General features: G+C 44.7%; 2 protein-coding genes across 2 annotated transcripts; one reads left to right on the top strand and one right to left on the bottom strand.

Moving 5' to 3' along the window:
- Positions 1 to 3,529: 3,529 nt before the first annotated feature.
- Positions 3,530 to 4,155, bottom strand: LOC115666391 (cell wall / vacuolar inhibitor of fructosidase 1-like). The gene has a single exon (XM_030588126.2). It carries the CDS (start codon positions 4,085 to 4,087, stop codon positions 3,569 to 3,571), a length of 519 nt encoding a protein of 172 aa, XP_030443986.1. The 5' UTR covers positions 4,088 to 4,155; the 3' UTR covers positions 3,530 to 3,568.
- Positions 4,156 to 13,361: 9,206 nt separating this feature from the next.
- Positions 13,362 to 16,047, top strand: LOC115662762 (acidic leucine-rich nuclear phosphoprotein 32-related protein 1-like). Its single transcript, XM_030584868.2, has 2 exons — positions 13,362 to 14,349; positions 15,484 to 16,047. The coding sequence occupies exons 1-2, from the start codon at positions 13,654 to 13,656 to the stop codon at positions 15,787 to 15,789; spliced, it is 1,002 nt and encodes a 333-aa protein (XP_030440728.1). The 5' UTR covers positions 13,362 to 13,653; the 3' UTR covers positions 15,790 to 16,047.
- The last annotated feature ends 416 nt before the right edge of the window (positions 16,048 to 16,463 follow it).

Raw genomic sequence — 16,463 nt, 5'->3', positions numbered from 1 at the left:
CCATAGTATGTCAAATGAAGACAGGCTCTTTACTCTTTGTTTTGGTGAAAATGAAAGTTTCATTAATAAGATGAAGTATAGAAGCTTAGGGGAGAAAATTGAGATGTGAAACCTCCACATAGTAGTCAATACAACATTTGCTTGGGAAGGTCTAGAATTTTGGTTGAGTAAAGCTCTACCTCTTACGATTTCATGCATCCTAGCCAAAATAATGTGAATATTGGTTGACTTATTTTTAAAATGTTTGTGGTTGCGCTCTATTCAAGTGCAATATATAATTGCTAAGAAGCCATGTTGCCAAGTCTTGGCCCTCAGTAGCCCTAATCATCTATTGAAGTTCATCAATCTAACCTCCTAGAGATTACCAAATCCCATGTTAGTGCGAGAATACATTACAATATCAATTAAAGGCATCCATCGTGATACGGTTTTTCTGCTGTCTTTAAGACCTTGCAAACAAGCTAGCCAACATATTTGTGTTTGCTAATACTGCTGGTCCAAATTATGTCATATCACTCCATAACCGATCCTACATGTTTGAGTTCATCATAAATCTCTTTGCAATACTACCTTGAGCAAGAGATTGCCGAAGTCATAGCAAGTCTCAGCTTAAGAAGACCTCACCAACTCTGGGCCATACTACCTTAATGTCGAGCTGCATAATTATAGTGCCTCTCATTTAGTGCTATGAACCCAATTACTCCATAGGGAAGAGGCTGGATAATTAATGAGGTTCCAAAACGTGCAGCCTAGTAATAATTTGTACCATGACTTCATACCGAGTAGCCCTAGTCCCCCCTCCCTTTTAGGTGAGAAAACTACTTGCCATGCAACTCTATACGATGAACTTTGGTATTTCCCGCCTATAAAAATTGTCTAATCTTCTTCTCAACCTTGTAAATAATCTCCTTTCGAAGTAAAAACATTTGCATCCGGTACTACGGATGGAGATAATGACCGATTTGGCCAACTGGAGACGTCCTACATAGCTTATATGATTCATGTCCCATCCTTCGATTTTCTTAAAGATATTGTCAGCTGGACTCTTGCAATTTGCATGTGTGAGCCTTCTAGTAACAAGGGGAACACCAAGATATCAATACGGAGGTACATGTGGAGAAATGTGTGTGACCCAATATAAGGAGCTTTAAATCCTCGATCATCCAAAGAAAAAGATTTAACATATGTCTGAGTTAACCGGCAGTCCTATGAGAGTTGCGAATTCATGAAGTGCATCACCAAGGCATTGGACGGAATTTGCATCCTTGTGAGCAAAAAAGAACAAATCATCTGTGAAGCATAAGTGAGTAGTTCTTTGTGCCACATGTTTACCTTTGCCACCCTTATGACAGTTGTGTAAGAGATTTTGGCACGATAAAATATTCTCCGCAATCTATCATCCCTTGATGAATGCAGTTTGGTTGAGGCTGACAACCTAAGGGAGAATGCAACTTATTCTTTCTGCAAGTGACTTTGATATGATCTTATACTAAATATTACAACATGAAATGCGTCTGAAATCCTTGAGGTAGCAAGGATTAAGAACCTTCGGTACAAGAGAGATCAATGAAGAATATATAGATTTTAGCATTCTTTTTTATGAGAAGAATTCCATGATAGATCCTCAATGTCTTGTCCCATAATGGGCCAAGCCCTTTTATAGAATAAACTGTTATATCTATATAGATTCGGAGCTTTGAAGTCATTAAAACCCTTGAAGACTCGAAGGCTATCTACTCTCTACAAGGCTAATAAGGTTAGGGCATTAACATTTTCATGAAATAAACATGCATACCCCTCTATTGGATACAAATGTGCTTGGAATAGGTCTAGGACTTTTTTTAGTTGGACTATTTACAAGAGATACACAGACAACTACTCTTTTACGTGTGTATCATGTTCCACAGCCCTAATCGCATGGAGGCGATTGCTGCATTTATCCCTTATGTGTTTTTTATAGGGAAAATTGTCAAAAAAGTCATAAACCTATTGCACTTTTGCCAATTCAGTCCTAAACCTTTTCATTTCTTGCCAATTCAGTCCATTTGGCCGGCCAGCGCTGACGTGGCCCCCGGCCATCCGGCCAACGCTAACGTGAAAGTTTTTAAATATTTTTTTAATATATATATTTTCTTTTTTTTTTTTGCCTATTCCCTCTGGCTTGTCCGGCGACCGGTGACCGGCCAGAGGCGCGGGCCGGCGAGGTCGACCTCTCCAGCCTTTGGCGAAGCTCGCCCCCGCCGACCACCGGTGAGGGCGAGCCTCGCCCACCGTTGCGAGGCCGGCCTCGCCATGGCGGGGCGAGGTTGAAACCCAGTGACGATGAGGTCGACCTCGCCCAGCCGAGGAGAGCCCGGCCTTGCAGCAGCGGGTGAGGCTCGCCCTTGCCGGTGGCTAGCGAGGGCGAGCTTCGCCAGAGGCCGGCGAGGCCGCACCTCTGGTCGGTCGCCGAACCGGCCAAAGTGAAAAGGCTAGAAAAAAAAGAAAAAAAAATATTTAAAAATATTTAAAAATTATCACGTCAGCGTTGGCCAGACGGCCACGTCAGCGCCGGCCGGCCAAATGGACTCAATTGGCAAGAAATGAAAAGGTTTAGGACTGAATTGAAAAGAAGTGAAAATGTTTAGGACTGAATTGGCAGACTTAAAAGATTTAGGACTGAATTGGCAAAAGTGCAATAGGTTTAGGCCTTGTTTTGCAACGCTTGTGTTGCTGCTTTACGTTGGCTAGTCGGTACACCCTTGCACCAGTCGGGACACACTTCTGTGTCTCTTCTTGTGCGGGGTTTTTTGTGTTCGTCTACTCTTTGTATATTGCGTTGAAAAGTTATATCAATACTTACCTTACCAAAAAAAAAACAATCATGTTGTCTTTGTTTATAATTTGCAAAAGTATATCTACCTTTTGATCGATGAGGTGTATATGATCTTTTGCGTGTTGGTGCCACTATCAAAGGTGATACTGTACTTTATGTGTACATAACAAAATCACCTTATTAAAGCTTGCTCGAAAGTTTGATGCTTTCACTTCCATAACTCAGACACCTTGAAACCAAGACGACCCATTCAATACTTCTGAGTATGTCTATTCAAGCCTACCGAGTTAGACGGTTGTCCCTCACGTACGCGCTTTGGTGCACACAGGAAGCAGAACGCATATGATGTATCATGACTAACGCAGTGTAAACTGATCAATAACATTGTGTAAGTGACGTATTCAAACCAACTCTACGTTTGAATTTTGAAAATTTGTTCCACGGATTCGCTTGTTTCTCCATGTGTCACAATTTTGAAAATTTGTTCCACGGATTCGCTTGTTTTGCCGCATCCCGTGCACAACCGTTTTTTTTTTTGGGGTCAAAACGAACCGATTTTAATTTAACTAGTAGAAAATAGGATTAAACAAAGCAAATTCCAAAAGAGATGGGGGCTTGTAAAGCCAATTATCAAACAAAAACTGCACTTTCATTAACAATTCATTACGGTACATTTTTCATTTTGCTTCCGAGCTAAACATTTCTTCTTCTACCTTTATTAATCCAACAAACCATCTCACTGATCATCAGTGCTCACAGCAGTGAACTGGCAATGGCCGAAGCCACTGAGGCTGCCTTGTGCTCATAATTGTTCAAGTCCGATAACGGCGACTTCGAGCCTCCAAAGCCCGCTTCGCAGTCGGATGCGTCACTCGCCGCGCTGTTCATGTACTCCACGGCAAACTTGTAGTCGCCTTTTGTCAAACTTTCTTTGCTCGAGGGCACGAACGCGCTTCTGGTAGCTTGGTATGACTCCCTGCAAGAGGTCAACGCCCGCTTCGTCCCCGGGTGGGGGGCTTTGCCGAGCAAGTCCTTGATTTTGGCCAGACTTGACTTGGCGTTTGCGTCAACCTTGTCGACCATGATTAGGCCTAAGGTTGGGGTGTCCGCGGTGGAGCTCCGGCGGTCGGACCTGAGAGCCGAGACGCAGAAGTGGCTGTACGGTGTCTTCTTGCATGTGTCGTCGACAAGGCCGGCAGATGCAAATGGGAGGAAGGCAACGAGAAGAATTTGAGCGAACGAGAGGAGCGCGAAGAGCACTGGAGTCTTCATATTACTGGAGTTTTTTTTCAGAAGGAGATGATGATGGTGATGAGGTTTTGGAAGAGGATAGTAAGGAAATGAACTCTTTCTATGTAGAATTGTGTGCTAGTTGATGCTTTAAATGGAGGTTGAACTTAGGGGTGAGTGTGGTCCGGGCGGGTGGTTCCCGACATGGAACCGGAAACCGCCCACTGAGAATCGGTTCCGAAAAATTGGAACCGGGAACTGCCCGTCGGTTCCATGGATCCACCCAGGAATCGGACCGGCGGTCCGGTCAGGTTACCAGGTGGGTCCATGGAACCCGTTCCACCAAGTTTTACACAAATAGAGGTGACCGAGAGTGAGAGAAGGTGGTGATGAATGGCTAAAAGTGCGGCCGTGAGTTGATAGGAGTTGAGAATCGAGCTTTAGATTAGGGATTTTATGGTTTTCATTTTTCTAAAAATGTTTTCTTTTTTTTTTTTGTTGGAATTTTTTAAAAAAATTATATATATGTATATATATATTACCGGTCTAATCCGGGTGTGCGGGTGGGCGGTTCCACGCCTAAAACCGGGAACCGGACCGGTCCTCATGGAAACCGCCGGTTCCAAATGGTCCGGGCTGTTCCCGATTCCTTTGCACACCCCTAGTTGAGCTTGCTTCCTCGTATGGAAGAAATTTAGTAGGGTTTGATACTTTCTATACTGAGAGCCATATCTTTACCGACACATAACACCTAATACTGCATCATTTAAAGACCATCCTTTGACTGATTTTTTTCCTTAAAATGGAGGGATATAATTAAGATATAATAAAGTTATGTTATTTTGGGGCTGTTCATCTTTGTGACAAATAAAAAGATAGGTTAATACCATGAAAATTTTGGGCAACAAATTTACTCTAAATTAATTTTTTGACTATTAAAAACCCCAAACTGGTACATCAATGACAAATTTATCCCAAACTAATTTTTTGACCATCAAAAATTTCAAACTGGTACACTTGTAACAAATTTACCCTATATTAGATTGGATTAATATCACGAAAAATTATAAATTGGTAAACCTATAACAAACGGAGGGATAAAACCCAAAACTAGTATACCTGTTAAATGTCACGTGTCATTTAATTCAGCAATTTAACAGTAAAATTTAACGGAAACTCGTGGTATTAATCTCAGAAAGATAGAAATTGAGGAAAGAAATCAATGTGCTGAAAGATGGAAATTAATTTGCCACACGTCCGGCAAATTCAAGGGCCAAGCCCTCAAAAACTCTTTTTAACTATCACTCAAAACAAAAATAAACGAAATTATGAAAAAAACTAATAATAACGACTTTATCGTAAATGAAAATATCCTTTTTTTAAAAAGTAACAATTCTCAATGTCTTCAATATCAAATAAAAGTCAGATTTCAACTGTCAAAATGAAAGTTAGAGCATAAATTTATATATCAAAGAAAACATTCATGCTTTGTAGTAAATGAGGTTTTGTAGAAATTCAACCACTATAAACTTTTTAAATTTTTTGATATGGTACCAATTCAATTATTCCACCTAATTTTGGCATGATATTATTGACGTGACGCCTGGTGTTAATGTTGATAACTTTTACTAATATTTTAATATTTTTTCAAATTTTTTATTTTCTTTTTTTTTCCTTCCCTTTCTCCTTCCTCTAGCAGGTCACCAAATGGCCACAAGAGCAGCCTCGCATTGGGCTAGCGAGGCTCGCCCTCGCCGGCCATGGGCAAGGCCCTTTCTCGCCAGATTCGACAAGGTCATGCCTTGCCCTACCATGGTAAGGCTCGCCTTCGCCGTCACTGGCAAGGTGAGGGCAAGCCTCACCCATGGCCGGTGAGGCTCGACCCTTGACAAATCATGCAAGGGTGAGGCTCACCAGTGGCCAGTGAGGCTTGCCCTAGACCTCGCCAACCCTAGCCTCTAGCCGGTCACCGAGGTCCGGCAACCGGAAAGAAAAAGGGAAGGAAAAATATGCAAAAAGAAAATAAATAATTCGAAAAAAAATATTAGTTGCAACAACACCAAATACAAAAATACACCAGAAAGACACAGAAGAACATTGATAGTTGCAACAACACCACCACCATCAGAAAACCCCATCAAAATCCAATTCCCTGCTCTACATGAAATCCACCTACACCGAGCCCAATCAATCAGAAACAATTCCCCGAAATCAGCCGCATAACTCAATGAAACACCGATGGCATCGCCACTCACGAATCGCGACAAAATGAGGCAGTTTTCACTGAATCACACACCAAATATGCACGAAAAGAAAAGCCAAACATCAGTAGAAACAGATATCGTGAGATCTGAAGCGATCGCACTCAGATAAGGGGGAGAAACATGGGGAAGAGCAAGAGGCCAGAGTTCCTGAGGAGGAGGTCGTTGATGGGGGAAAATTATCAAATCAGTCCTAAACCTATTGTACGGCGGCCAATTCAGTCCTAAACCTTTTAAATTCTTGCTAATTGAGTCCTTCCGGCCAATTTTGGCCGGCCGGCGCTGACGTGGCCGCCGGCCGCCGGCCGGCGCCGGCCGTCCGGTCAACGCTGACGTGGCAATTTTTAATTATTTTTTTTCAATTTTTTAATCTTTTTTTTTCTTTTTCTTCTTTTTTTTCTGCTTTCTCCCCTCTGGCTGGTCCGGCGACCGGCTAGAGGGGAGGGCCGGCGAGGCCTCTGGCGAAGCTCGCCCCGCCGGCCACCGGCGAGGGCAAGCCTTGCCAGCCCCTGGCTGGGCGGGGCGAGGCGAGATCGAGCCTCGCCGTAGCCTGGGTCGCGACGGCGAGGTCGAGCCTCGCCCAGATCTGGCGAGGCTCGACCTCGCCTCGCCTCGCCGTGCCGTTGCCTGGGTCGCGACGGCGAGGTCGAGCTTCGCCGGATCCGGGTGAGGCTCGACCTCGCCGTCGCGACCCAGCGACGGCGAGGCGAGGTCGAGCCTCGCCGTCGCCCTGGGTCGCGACGGCGAGGCTCGACCTCGCCTCGCCTCGCCTCGCCATCGCCCGGGTCGCAACGGCGAGGTCGAGCCTCACCAAATCTGGGCGAGGCTCGACCTCGTTGTCGCGACCCAGGCGACGGCGAGGCTCGACCTCGCCTCGCCTCGCCCAGCCAGGGGTCGGCGAGGCTTGCCCTCGCCGGCCCTCCCCTCTGGCCGGCCGCTGGCCGCCGGTTGCCGGACAGGCCATATGGGAGAAAGCATAAAGAAAAAGAAAAAAAAGATTAAAAAATTAAAAAAAAATAATTAAAAATTGCTACGTCAGTGTTGACCGGACGCCCGGCGCCGCCCGGCTGCCACGTCAGCTTTGGCAGGCCAAAATTGGCCGGAAGGACTCAATTGGCAAGAATTTAAAAGGTTTAGGACTGAATTGGCAAACTTAAAAGGTTTAGGACTGAATTGGCCGTCGTACAGTAGGTTTAGGACTAATTTGATAATTTTCCCCGTTGATGGGGGTGCAGAGGACGGTAACGGAGGAGACGATGGTGGTGAGGACGATCTGCGCGGCGAGGATCCTGTACACCTTTAATTCCTCTATATGTCTAAGAGCATTCCAAGCGCCATCCCCACTGAAATCACTAGAGCAAGATAGCTGCAGAGCAAGATAGCTGCAGGGCAAGACCATTGTCAATCTCGAATAGCAACGACAACTTCGGTTTGAAGATTAATATCGTACTCATCTTGTCATCGCCCGTGCTAGGGATGGTGATGCGGCTCCGAGAGGTTATTGTCGGATCATCCTTATAGATATATCTTTCAATGGGTCTTATGTGATTTCTCTTCACCTATCAGTTTAAGTTTTTGGGTTGGACTTTCTAACACGGTATTAGAGCTAGCGTTATCCCTTTCGCACGTGTGCATCCACTCCATTCGATAAAATTCTACTACTCCTAATTCGGCTTGCACTTGAGAATGGGTATTGAGATATTGTCCCACGATGCTCGATAATAGGTTCTATGTGGTCTCTCTCTCTCTCTATCAATTTAAGTTTTTGGATCATACTTTCTAACTATGCATGATAACGGAAAAACATAATGGGTGGACCGCTCAAGATGGGCCAAACCCGGCCATGAACCACAAGGCCCACAAGGTGGTTATTTGTTTTTTCTATAAATAGTAGACCATCTTGGAAAAACAACGTGATTTTTCACATATGTGAAATAACACACATCTTCAATATAATATCTTCTCTGTTTTTCCTTCGGAACGTAAATGGGTACAAAAACAATTGAAGATTACTCTCATGTGTAAAGTGGCATTTAATCTATGGCAATGCCGGGTATGTTCATTATGTGATATGCCTGTACGATCGGTAATACAAGTTAATGATTATTGGGCACGTTTTCCGCGTTGATCGAATACGTTTTGAATATGTCGATCGAAGAATGAATTTTCCCAACAATAACTTTTCGATAACAGAAAGGTGACAAGTATTGTTCGACGTGTTGGACCTAAGCAAGTCCTAAAACTACTCCGTTTGAACTCTAGGGCGTTAAACACGGGAGTATTCCCTAGGGTGACGAAAGAAAAATTATCTCCCAACTAGGGAGATTAGGCGTGCAAATACCGGTATGTTAAAATAAGAAACACAGACATACAAGTTGGACATGCAGGATGGTCCTAATCAGAAGCTTCAGCTTCCCCAATTTTGATGAGAAACCCTTGGTAACCAATACCAAGAATTCAAAACAGCCCCGATTATCGAGGTTATATCATGTTTCCATCCTTGGAACAATGGTGAGGCTTCGTGAGCTGCTCTGGGGCCACATGGCACCTCCTGATCTCTCTCCATCAGCCACTCCATGCGGCAAATTGTACCATTAGGACAAACTCTCCGTCACATGGGCAAGAAAGCTCAAAAGTTGTCCATCCTTGACTAGAACATTTTTATTTGAGAGAAAGTTATCTGAAAAGTCCTAACTTTATTGAATGCCATCAAATTCAATTATTGATTTTTTAATTTGGTCAATTTGATTTTAGACATTTTGGTGATTTTTTAATTTATTCTTTTCGATCAATTTTGATTGGAAATTGCTGAGATTTTCCGTAATTTTTCTTTCTTATATTTTCTTTCTAATTTCTTACTTTTCCTATTTCCCTCTACCGGTCAATGGCCATAGGCACGGGCCGCTGAGGCCCTGATGACCAAAGAGGGAAATAGGTAAAACAAGAAAAAATAAAATGCGAAGGAAAATAAAATGAAAGAAAAAACCAAAAAAATAAGAAAATTAAAAAAAAACTTACAAAAATTGTCCAAGTCAACGAGGACTTTGCCACGTATGACAGCTAGCATTGACTGAATCATCATGTCAGCAATTTCCAACCAAATTTACCCAGCATGATTACCTTGGAAAACCATCAAAAGGTTTTGGGAAAATACCACTAAAAACCCCAAACTATGCCACTTGTGACAAATTTACCCTGAATTTTTTTTTGTAACACGAAAAACCCCAAACTATGCCACTTATGACACATTTACCTACAATACTTTGGCCCATGGGCATTTTCGTCTTTTTCCTTTTTTTTTTTCTTTTATTCTCTCTTCACTCCGCCGGCCACGGTATATTGGGGTAAATGTGTCATAAGTGGCATAGTTTGAGGTTTTTCGTGTTAAAAAAAAAAAATTCAAGGGTAAATTTGTTACAAGTGGCATAGTTTGGGATTTTTGGTGGTATTTTTCCAAAGGTTTATAACTAAATGGGTTAATATCATGAAAAACCTCAAACTTGTATACCTTTGACAAATTTACGTTCCGTTAATTTCCGTTAATTTACCGTCAAATTGTTGAATTAGATGACACGTGACAATTAACAGGTGTATCGGTTTGGGGTTTTACCCTTCGTCTGTCACAGGTGTATCGGTTTATGATTTTTTTGGTGGTATTAATCCAATTTAACGGAAACTAATGGAGGGTAAATTTGTCAACCAGTGTGGAATTTTTGATGGTTTAAAAATTAGTTTAAGGTAAATTTATCGCATATGTACCGATTTAAGATTTTTAATGGTCAAATAATTAGTTTTTGGTAAATTTATCGTAGATGTAGCGGCTTGGAGTTTTTCGTGGTATTAATAATAAGTAAATTAGCCAAATTAAAAAAAATTAGAGTTGAATTAGCAGTGATACAATAAATTTACGATTTTTTTTTGGACAATTGTGCCCATTTTCGGGCCAGCAGAAGTTCGTGCGTGACGTGCTCGAGAAAGGTCACACAGCTCAATCTTACGTAGCGCTAACAAGCACAGCAACAAATGGGGACAATTAAAAGCCTTGCCCTCCTCTTGGACAACCTTATCGCGGCCCGAAACCGCAACGCCGAGACCCACTCGTGGAGGCTTAGCGAGACCGTCGACGGGACCGGTTCGACACAAATCGAACGATGCCGGCTTGTCGGTGTGTCCTGCCTCAGTAATCGCGTGCGATAATCCCAATCCTAAAGCTACTTGGGAAAATGTAATGTTTTGCAAGGCAGAAGTAACCATTGGGTTATGTATACAGGAAAAGAAGATGATAATCAATAAGAACAGAGAGAATGGAGGCTGAGGTTCTCATTCCTAATCATGCACCAATTCTTGCAACCGGAATTTCGTATCGATTCGCGAAAAGCCTTTCGATTTTCCGATCGATTGAATCCGAAACGAAACCGAATCGAACGCCGCATAATCCCCAGAAACCGTGAATCGCACGACCAGATTCCGGCGGTGAACCCTTCTCGTTCACGCATTCAGTCGAACAACTGAGCGACACCGAAACTACGAGCTCAAAGGCAAGCACAATCTCAACCGATCGTGAAAATTTTTCCCATGAAAATTCTTAGATTCACCAGTGAACGTTCCTGGAAACATCAATTCACAGCCACACAGCATATACACACGCGCGCACGCGCGGCGAGTCAGAGGGTGCATCCGCAGAAGACGAAGAAGAAGCAGAGCATCGCGGCGAGGGCGAGGGACTCCAGCACCGTGATGACCGCCCACAGCACGTCGTCCACCACGAAGTCGAACAGCCGGAAGCTCCCCGCCGTGAGGTGCGAGAAGTCGAAACCCGGCCACCGGAAGACCAACGCCGGCAGCGAGAAGTCGAATCCCGGCCACCGGAAGGAGGCCGCCGCCGCCGACCACCGCGGGCACATCGGGCTGGGGATGCCGCCGGTCGCGCCTGATCCGGCCACCGGTCTTATGTCTCTCGCGCCTCCGAGTGTTTGGTGAGGGAGGTAGATAGGGAGGAATTAAATGATTGCGAATTTGTCGGGGAATAAATAATAGATGACTTTATAAATATTGGGGGAGAAGATAAAAATGAATATGAAAATATCTTTTGACCAAACAATTTAGGTGGGGTGTAATTGAAAATTAGGTGTAAATGAGGAATGAATGAATGAATTAATTAATTAGGTGACAAAATCAATGTTGATCACCAAGTAATATGTGCGTGGAGGGTAGAATTTGAGGTAGTTTGGTCAATTGGGAATGGTTTTATTTTACTCGACTGCATGATGGAGCTAATGTTGATTCTAAACAGTAGTCATAGAGAAATTATTGTTTTTCGGATTATAACTAACAAATCCATCGTGGCATATTCGCTAGGAAAATTAGGTGCACGGCACATGCGAGGACAAGGTGGTTAGGTACGAATTTTACGATATTATCTGACCATGGATGCTTGCAATTAAATGAAAAGTACATGTCGCATATCAATGATGTTATATCATTATCATCAGTTGCGGGTGTAAGTGCTTTTCGAAAGCTGCTCAAGCAAGTTACTTGGATAATATCGTCGGTTCGAGTCCGAGACGGAAGGTCTAGAAATTGGGTATCGAGATTAAGCTCCAAGAAAGTGGAATTTCGACCCAGTCGTGCTAATTTTGGTATTGATTGTCTTGGGGGTGCAAACGAAGAATTTCAATCATTTGGATTGCTTCTTCTGACTTTTCCAAAGGCAAACAAACCAAAAAAATAATAGAAGGAAGTCGTTAAAACGTTAGGTTAATCATCTTTGAGTTTGCCAACACACGCTAATCGTTTTAATAAGAAGCGTGGGATTAGAATAACCACGAGGGGGTGTCGACAAAAGGGCATGGAGGGCTTTTTGTCGTGTAGTAGGGCCCTGCTTCATTGACGCCAGATTTTTTTTCCATATTTCTCACCTCCGTCTTGAACTTTCATTTCTTCAGCAGAAAAATAATCGTATATGTAATATTATTGATAATAATTTACATTTAAATATTTATATTTATTTATTTTTATAAATGGTATGAATAATCATTTTTAAAAAAAAAATGTTTTTTTAATAGTTTATTTTTTTGGCGAAATAAACGTGTCCAAATGTCACGTCGATGTCAATCTCGCTCCCGTCTCTGGATTCTTCCCGTCATGTGTGTGCCGGACGAGATGGAGACTCAAATTGCCTTACGCAACGGAACTCGAGTGGACAAAATCCAAAGAGACGACAGATTTTGCATGTGCCTTTAAGGAAGGCCAAATTCCTCTCGAGGAGAGACAACCAAAGAGAGCTTCTTTTTTTTTTTGTTTTTTTCGCAGGAAATGTCGTTTTCTTTTTGTCGAGTAGGTGAAATTGATTCGATGATGTGAAGTAGAAGTGTTCGTCGGACGGGCACCCGGAAAGAGTTTCATATCGGGCGTGCCTGGCCGAGCCGGGCCTCGTAACTAGATCCCTCGCTCGAGACTAGATCGAACCGGCCGGGCTCAAGAGCCGCCGGACCCATGATTAGGAAAAATCAAAAGTATGACCAACCGTGCCCAAGACCTCCGTGTGCATCCCCGAGATTTACATGTTCTCCATGTCAATGTGCACTATGCACTCGATAACGGCGGGATTGAGCGGACCCGACCGATTGAACGGCGAACTTGCGGTCGGTGCCCTGCCCATGTCTGCCTAAATATCACGGACTCCGTGGAACGCGAGTTTCCTCCACGGACAAACTAGGCGCGCCGATACTGTGAACCGCATCGATCACAGCCGTTGAATGACTCGGGTAGCCAAATCAACGGTCGATATTCATTGGGGGTTCACCCTGCCATAGTGGCATGGGCCCAGAACCCCATATAACCAAAAGGGAACGCTTTGGGCTGGATCACCGTCCTTTGGGCCGACGAACGGCCCAGATGAACCGCGCGCGATCCAACGGCGCGAGGAAAACCCTAGACCCGTGCCCAGCAATGCGGGCAGGAGAGAGGCAACCCCGGATCGGCACGTGACGGGCACGTGACGCAAAGAGGCAAACCGGGAGACGCGTCTACTAAAAAAAAGTGGAAAACGAAGGAGCGCGAGCGCCTCGATCAGTGCCCCGAAGGAAAAACAAATCCCCCAACCCACACCGTCCGATCCATCGCCACGTCACCGATCCGGACCGACGCGGATCCGACGGCCCAGATCGGCGTTGCAGAGCTACCCTGCTCGAGAACAATCGAAGAAGCTCCTCCTCGCCCAGAAAAATTTTTTCCCCATTTTTTTTTGGCCATTTTCTCGAGATTTTCTGTTCGTTTTTGCCCGGAATCGAGCCGAGGGATCACCGGAATCTCGCATCGGCGAGCGGCGAGGTCGCGGTTGCGGCGATGAATTCCGACGAGGAGGAGGAGGAGATCGAGTTCGAGGAGGACGAGAAAGTTAGGGTTGTGAAGGAGGACGGCGTCCCCCCCGCCGCCGTCGAGGAGGACGACGACGAGGAGGATGGAGAGGAGGAGGAAGAGGACGGCGTGCAAAGCCAGGAGGAAGCGAACGGCGGAGAAGACGGGCGCGCCGTCGTGGACGACGAGGACGACGGCGAGGAGGACGATGAGGATGACGACGACGACGACGACGACGAGGACGAGGACGAGGACGACGACGATGTGCAGGAGATCGTGGACATGAGGTCCGACGAGCCGGTGGTTGAGGTCCGAGAGGATAACGAAGTCATCGTGTTGAGGGAAGACGATGAGGACGAAGACGATGAGGAGGAGGAGGAAGATGGGGTGCAGAGTCAGGAGGAAGAGAATGGCGATGAAGACGACGGCGAGGACGACGACGACGGAGAGGACGACGAGGATGATGACGACGAGGACGAGGCTGATGTTGTGCAGGAGGTTCTGCAGTCGTCCCGCGGGCCTCCGCCTGTTTATTCCGTGGACGACGACGACGATGTCGAAGAGGAAGGCGAAGGCGACGTCAACGGCAACGGCATCGGCATCGGCATCGGCATCGGCATCGGCAACGACGACGACGATGACCAGGACGAGGATGAGAGCGACGATGAAGAGGCCGACGAGGAGGTATGAAACGACAGGAATCTAAATCTTAGTTGAAATCCCTTCTTTACTCAAGATTCGTTCTGATTTATACTTACTGCTCAAGATCGGGTGCTTCCTGGAAACTAAAAAACTGTGATTGAAGAGATTGAGATTGAAACTGTCGTGTCGGTTGTCGATCTAGAGGAGGGTTTTCTGTTACCTCAAATGGTGAAGAAGATATGGGACTTGGGTTTTCCGTCTGACTGAGCAACTGGGTTTTTCTCCAGATCTAGATGACGATCGTGGGGTGGATCGGCTCTTGAGTTCCGATGTCCTGCGTGCGCTGTTGATGTTTTCTTGATATGCTCCTTTCTGGGTGTTTGTTTAAATTCGTGGGTCTCTCTTGTTTTGTGTTGCCTGAGTAGAAATGAGGTACATGTCATCAGGTTTTCACTTCCTCTGTTTGTTTTTTGGGGTCCTTTTGTGTGATGGAAAGAATTGGAATTTCTTGTTATTCTTCTTCTTGGTTCCACCCATTTGGAGGTCGATTGTCAAATGTTATAAGTGATGAGTGCCAACTATTGACACTAGTAAGTAAGGATAGGTTGTCACATGTGTTGTTGTCGTTGGGGTTGTTGCTGAATGAATTCTTGAGTAGATGTTGTGGGTTCGATTGTTGAATTTACATTGGTCATGTTGGTGCATCTATCTTTTGTCTTGTTTTCTGTTGCGGTACCATAGAACTATGTTGTCTCCTTTGCTTTCATGATAGGTGTAAACTTTAGTATTACATGTTTACATGTTATCACATCAAATTTAATGTACACATGTTGCTCTGATAGACCTTGTAGTCCCCTAGAGATCGAAGCCAATTTACGTTTCTACCCGGAGCATGGATAGTCCCTTTTTTTTCTGTTAAAGTTTGTATTTTTAATTTTTATTATGGACCTACTTATGCGGGTCCTTGCTTTAGGCATTTAGAGTGAGGGGACCCCCAAAAGAACCCCAACCCCAATGGCTTTAGGTCTCGATTCTGTGTGACCTGATCCAATTATGTGTTCTTGTCTCAAGATCTTCCTGAAAGCACTTGTTTCTTTGGCCTGTGATCTCATTGAACTGCATCTTTATAAGCCCTAAAGACATCTCAATATAATTTTGGGAATGGTGGAACTGCAGGAGGATAGTGGAGCACAGTATGTGGTCAGGCCGCTCAGTCGCGCTGAGGACGAGGACGAAGATAACAGCGACTACCTGGAGCAACATGAGAACGGGTTGGAGCCAGAAGAAGACATTGAGGAAGACGATGAGGTCGAGGATGAAGAGGATGGAGTGGAAGAAGAGGAGGAGGTGGATGAAGATGGCGGTGGCAAGGTGGAGGATCCGCCCACGAAGAGGAAGAGGGCAGATAGAGACGATGAGGAGGAGGATGATGATGATTCTGAGGACAGCGATGTCGATGATGAGAGACCTCCCAAGAGATGAGGGCCCTCGGCCCAGTTCCTGGCGATGGTCTTTGAGTCCATTAGGGATTTGATACACCTGTCTCCCTCTCTCTGTGGGGTTGAATTGTGACATTATGCTGGTGCTATATATAATGTTTAGGGGTAGATAAGAAAAACTATTTTTTCCTTTATCTTTTCTGTTTGCATAGGTTATGTGGGAAACAAGATGTTGGTTTAGATCTCTTTGTCAAATTCGATTGTAGATGACAAGGTGTTGAAGATTTCCATTTTTGCAGTATGGTGGTGCAATTGCAACTTCTCTTTCCATGGCGCTCTGTTGTCGATGCATGATTTGCCCACTTGTTCTAAGGACTAGAGTTTTATTTCTGAGCTGTCTTTTCTTTATCCCCACGATGATGATTCCTGTTGACCGCGCCAGTGGCTATGGCAGGGAAAATTACAGATTTCCCCACTTCTTTCTGTCTAATTTTTCATTTTAGTCCTCAAGTTTGACGATTTACCTCCTTCCCTCGATTTATCTACAAAGACCTGCCTGTTTTCCTATATTCACCATGTTAACCCTTTGAATTCCAATTGAGCATACGATTTACGAATAACACGTGTGGAGCTTGACACCTCTAGCCACAATGAGGGCAGGCAAGGGCTGCAGGCGACCCCTTGCAGGCCTTGGTGAGGGCCGCCACGCCCTTGATT

Source organism: Syzygium oleosum, unplaced genomic scaffold, assembly GCF_021117445.2.
Source record: "Syzygium oleosum isolate NSW1041296 unplaced genomic scaffold, Sole_v2.1 Sole_v2.06, whole genome shotgun sequence".
In the NCBI taxonomy this organism is placed as follows: Eukaryota; Viridiplantae; Streptophyta; class Magnoliopsida; order Myrtales; family Myrtaceae; genus Syzygium; species Syzygium oleosum.
Note: the sequence above shows the minus strand (reverse complement) of the source record. Positions and strands in the feature narration are given on the sequence as shown.

Excerpts from the sequence above, each read along its gene's own strand:
- LOC115666391 (XM_030588126.2), bottom strand. The coding sequence starts at position 4,087 with ATGAAGACTCCAGTGCTCTTCGCGCTCCTCTCGTTCGCTCAAATTCTT.
- LOC115662762 (XM_030584868.2), top strand. The coding sequence starts at position 13,654 with ATGAATTCCGACGAGGAGGAGGAGGAGATCGAGTTCGAGGAGGACGAG. Across the intron at positions 14,350-15,483 it reads ATGAAGAGGCCGACGAGGAG|GAGGATAGTGGAGCACAGTA; the intron begins GTATGAAACGAC and ends GTGGAACTGCAG.